This window comes from Nanorana parkeri, unplaced genomic scaffold (genome assembly GCF_000935625.1).
Source record: "Nanorana parkeri isolate BGI_ZX_2015 unplaced genomic scaffold, ASM93562v1 scaffold252, whole genome shotgun sequence".
NCBI classification, from domain to species: Eukaryota; Metazoa; Chordata; class Amphibia; order Anura; family Dicroglossidae; genus Nanorana; species Nanorana parkeri.
This window is the reverse complement of record NW_017306520.1, coordinates 1,162,825-1,167,781: the sequence shown is the minus strand read 5'-3', so window position 1 is coordinate 1,167,781 and position 4,957 is coordinate 1,162,825. Positions and strand designations below refer to the sequence as shown.

Sequence of the window (4,957 nt, the reverse complement as noted above, 5' to 3'; positions counted from 1 at the left end):
AATGTGCATCCCCTTTTATTCTGAAGTAAACTTTGTTTGCAACACTCAATTTGTGTATTTTAACCCCTTCGTGACTGACGACGTACAGTGTACGTCGCCAGCATCGGGGCTGTTTAAACAGACTCCCGGCGACTTTTGCCGCCGGGAGTACGGACGGCACTGCAGCATCTGCGGGTTGCCGTCTCCAGACGGCAATTTTTTTCTGCTCGCGCGCGCCCCCTAGCGGGCACGCACGGGCAGAAAAGACCCGATCAATGCACACACCCGTTACCGGGTGTTTCACATAGCCCGCCGATCGCCTATATGTCATCGTTCGCGGCACGCGGCACGTGACCCCATCTTTTATATTTTACCAAAAAATTGGGTAATAAATGTTTTATCATTTAATATAGGGGAAACTGTTTTTTTTTTTTTAAATTTCGGTAATTTTTCCTTAATATAGTAAAAAAAATAAAACCCCCAGTGGTGAATAAATACCACCAAAAGAAAGCTCTATCTGTCCCCAAAAAAGGGTATAAAATTAATTTCAGTACAGCGCTGCATGACGGAATAAATGTCAGTCAAAGTACTGCAGCGCTGAATACTGAAAAATGGCCTGGATGGGAAGGGGGTTTAACACCGCGGATGTCAACTGGTTAAATAAAATATTTTTTTTTATCCAAGTAATCGAAAAAATTAAAAAAATCGGCCAACTAATTGATTATGAAAATAATTATTAGATGCAGCCCTATTGCTGACCTTCTTGTTGCTAGTCATGGTAATCCAGAGTCACTAACCTGGAACAAGCACGAACATCAGGAGTTCTGACTACTTTGATTTTACTTTTTACATACTTGTTCCATGTCAGTGGCTTGAACCTTTGAAACTAGAGACAGCCATACAACTGGCACTTTCAGAATAGGCACAGCAATGGCAACCTCCAGATTTCTATCATGGTAAGTTACTATTCACACAAAGCTGGAAGGTATCCTATTCTTCCAATTAATATCAGCAGTGATCACCTCAGCAAACATTTCCCTGTGTGTTACACAGCAGACAGTCAAGGTTCAATTCAGTATCGGCCTGACAAATTCTGCTGCGGGTTGCGATGCCATTCATTTCAATGGCACCCCAAACGCACCTCTGCCCGCAGTGTGATCTGCAATGCCAGTGTGCCAAAAATGTGCAAGCAGTTTTACCAATCGATTACGAAAATAATAGTTAGTTGCATCCCCAAACTGATCGGTGACACCGGGGACTTTATGACCCATAAACACCAGGCCCCCGGTAACAGAGGGGGATTAGTATTTAACAAAACAATAGGAGACCATGTTAGAAACGTGTTCCCACTGCACCCTGTAAGCCCCACATGGGGAGGAAAGGGGAATTTCCCTGACATAGGACCCAGTGACACACAAGGCGTGGACTTCTTTAGCAAGGGTTGAAGCTGAACAGCCTCATACTGTTAGTGACCGATAGTTACCAATGGTAGACACCTGTGTGGCACTATTTGGGGAAAGCTTAAAAGGTGTTAGGTCCTTCAGAAGGGTTCTGACTACAAGGGTCCAAAAAGCGAATCCCCATCAGGGAAGGTTGTCCAAGCGTTCCATGGTGAGGATGCTAAGAAAAGGCAGACCTGGGAGGTTACACTGCTGTGTGCAGTAACAAGAAAATTGTAAGGAGCAGCTGGAGGAGATGCCACGACACAAGAGGTAAGCCTATTTTGTACTGTGATAGGCACATTAGATGTGTTTCTTTGGATGCACCATGGATGTTACCTTCATAAACAAGTTTGGGCGCAATGGTGATTTTGGGCACAAAGAAAAATGAAACAACTTATGACACATTTTCCTCAATGTTTATCATACATATTCACAAAACAAGCAACATACTATTGTAGCATTTTGTAAGAATGAGAAAGAAAATATGAAAGACCTAATGAGTACAGTAGTAGAGTAAGACTGCTGGGTTCACACTTAGACAGGGAAAGAAGCTCAGTTTGAGGTTATTTAATCCCCAAATACACATGTCACCAGGGAGCCTTGCACTGGTGAAGGAAGGCTCTGCTAACATCCTAAAGAGGGAGGAATTACATATCTTTAGGAACAACTTGGAATGCTATTGGAGAACCATACCTGTGACCAGCCAAATGAACATCTCTGTGACCTGCTGTTGCCTCACAAACTCAAGAAGATAATTAGACTGAAAATGGCAGAGATGATATTGAAAAAGCCATATTGCAGCTGTCATATATGAGTTTAATATGTTTATGGCAAATACTACTTCCCAAGTGTATTCCATTGTCCAAGCTTAGAGATGAACATCTTAATGGGTAAGTCAGTGAGGGAACTACAGCTACTTTTAACAACCCATTAGCATTAGAGACTGTCATAAGCAATGCCATATTATTACCTTCTAGAAGCAATTTTCACTATGCAAAGACACTATCCATATTCACAAGATAGTAACTAGTAACATTTAAAAACACAACTTTTTTTTGTTATCATACATAACATTTGGAAGAGTTTATAGAAAACGTTTTGAATTATGCCATGACTGTTCCTTCGGTTATGGCTGAGGTTTCGTGATGTACCCTTCTTGCAGCAGAAAGTCATAAATTTTACGGGTCTTATTAACATCAATTTTTATAAGGGATCGAGCTTGAGCCAGTCGTAAGCTTCCTTGTTTGTTACATTCGTTGACAAGTGCCGCTTTATATTCCAAGTAAGCACCTGGGACCAGTCTGACTACCTGGCAGAGCTGTGAAAAGAAAATATATGTAAATGTACATGTAAAAACCAGAAGATAAAGTTCTTCTTTAAATAGAATTCTACAATCTTTTAAGATCTAGGAACAGAGGAGGAGAAGAAACCCAAGTAGACTTGATATGGTCATACGTAAAGTGTTAGTGTATTTATTGCCAAAACTTTTTTTTTTTGTTTTTAATCGCAAACATCTTTACTGATGGCATCATATCCGAAAAGAACATTACACCACGGACTAGGTGTCAAAAAACAGGATCAACATATCATACATTTTGCACAAAAAAAAAAAGTTCCCAGACAGACATTCACATCCAGTAAGAGTTCAAGACAGTATAAATCCAGTTAAGGAAGTGATAGTCAAATGAAGAAAAAGTAGTTCTCTATAGCCAATGCCATTGTGCAATGCTGTACAATGTATTTCTAAGATTTATAGTCCTCTATAGCTGGTGGTATTATTCTGCATTGCTGTATAATGTGCTGAGATTTGAAGTCCCTCTACAGCTTGGAGTTAGTGGCAGAACTACCAGTGTGGCAGCAGTGGTATACGTGCACAGCACTGACGCGGCATCCCTCCACTACCAGTGTGCTATAACTTTCCTCAACCCATTAATTTCTCTACCGCGTTACTTCCAGGTGTGCATGTCATGAAGAAAGGGGGTCATGAAAACAGCTGAGTCGGATGACTCGGCCCCACTGGAAGTGACACAGTCGAGAAAATGTATAGGATCGGAAAAAAAAATATAGAACACGGACTTTGACACTGTCCGGCCCCTCCCACAGCTCACAGCCCAGAAGCATGGACAGCCAGCGGCGGTCTACAGCAGGTGAGAGTGCCTATGTAGTGGACACGCAGCGGAGTAAGGCCATAACCATGTATGGAGCCCAGTGGGAGGAGGAGAGCACCATCCCTCTAGCCAGTCACCCCTTTCATGGACTTACTAGGAGTCCTCACATCGCCCAACCATTCACACTACTGTTACATGGATGGCAAAGTTGCAGACGGGCAGGGAGAATGCGGGGATAAGGCAGAGCGGGAGGGGGGCCAAGTTGCTGCACCGTGGGCCTCTGGGTTGTACTTGCCCCCTGGGCTAAAAGTTCCCAGTCAGCCCCTGCTCCAAGTAGATCTGAATCTCTCTTCTGTGTTCTTTAGAGTGGAGGTCAGGTCTTCCATCTGGTAAATATTGTTGACTTTATCAAATCATACGTAGGTATGTAGGGGTAGGTTTGTTTCCACACCAATGGGATGCAGACCCGGGCAGCGTTCGGTAAATGAACGGTCAGGGACTTTTTGTATTTAGTGATAGAGCATTTCGTGAGATGGAGCAGGCAGTCTGCCACGTTATAAACTCTTTTTTTAGTTTTAGATAAGAGTGTGGAAGGGTTAGAACTCATGTGAAGTTTGACTTCAATCCAGGGCTCCATTACAGAGATTTTTCCCTCACTTGCTTTCCTGCTGAAATTTCAACAGACAGGAAGTGAAGGGTACTCTCCAGAATCTATGATTAACTGCTTGCCATCCGGCCATTATAATTAAATACCGGACAGCTGACTCTTAACAGCGGGTGGCCAATTTTTAAACATCCTTTCCTGCTCCCAGGATGTCAAAGTACTTCAGCGCGTAAAAAGGAGATTTATGAGGTGAGTGATTTTCACTCATCCTCATAGTTCTAGCCGACCTGTGACAATGAAACTGTCACAGGTTGGCTTAGTAGATCGGGAAGTGAGCGAACACATACCGACGCTCGCTCACTTCTCGATCCTGTCACTACAGAGAACCGTGACAGGGGAGGGACTGGATTCCCCCCGCCCCTGTACGATCCTCCAGCGCTGACTGGTGGACCGGACGGGGGAGGGGGCGGGTACAGCTGGCTCTGCTCTAGATAGGCAGAGCCAGCTGTCACTCACACAGCCAGGTGGATTCAGACATAATTGTCGGGATCCGTTTCAGCTGCGGCGTCTCAGTATACCGCGAGCTGCAGCTTGCGGTATACTGAGCTTTGGGTGACGGGAGGACGCTAGTTTGTGTGCTCCCGTTACCCTAAGAAGAATTATGGGGAAAAGCCCTAACCCCATAGTTCTCCTATAATACACCCCGGTTCTTCAAGTGGCTAAAGAGCTTGTGTCCTGCACTGTATGAGTAAGAAAGCAACTTTTTATTAATAAAAGGAGATCTAAAAGTCATAATAAAAGCAATAATATAAAATATATATATA

General features: G+C 43.5%; 1 protein-coding gene across 1 annotated transcript in view; it reads right to left on the bottom strand.

Moving 5' to 3' along the window:
• Window positions 1-2,298: 2,298 nt before the first annotated feature.
• Window positions 2,299-4,957, bottom strand: part of TADA2A (transcriptional adaptor 2A) — a 33,739-nt gene continuing 31,080 nt past the window's right edge. The window contains exon 15 of the mRNA XM_018556778.1: window positions 2,299-2,739. Within this exon, the coding sequence (XP_018412280.1) occupies window positions 2,548-2,739 (192 nt within the window). The 3' untranslated portion in view covers window positions 2,299-2,547. The remainder of the gene's footprint in view (window positions 2,740-4,957) is intronic.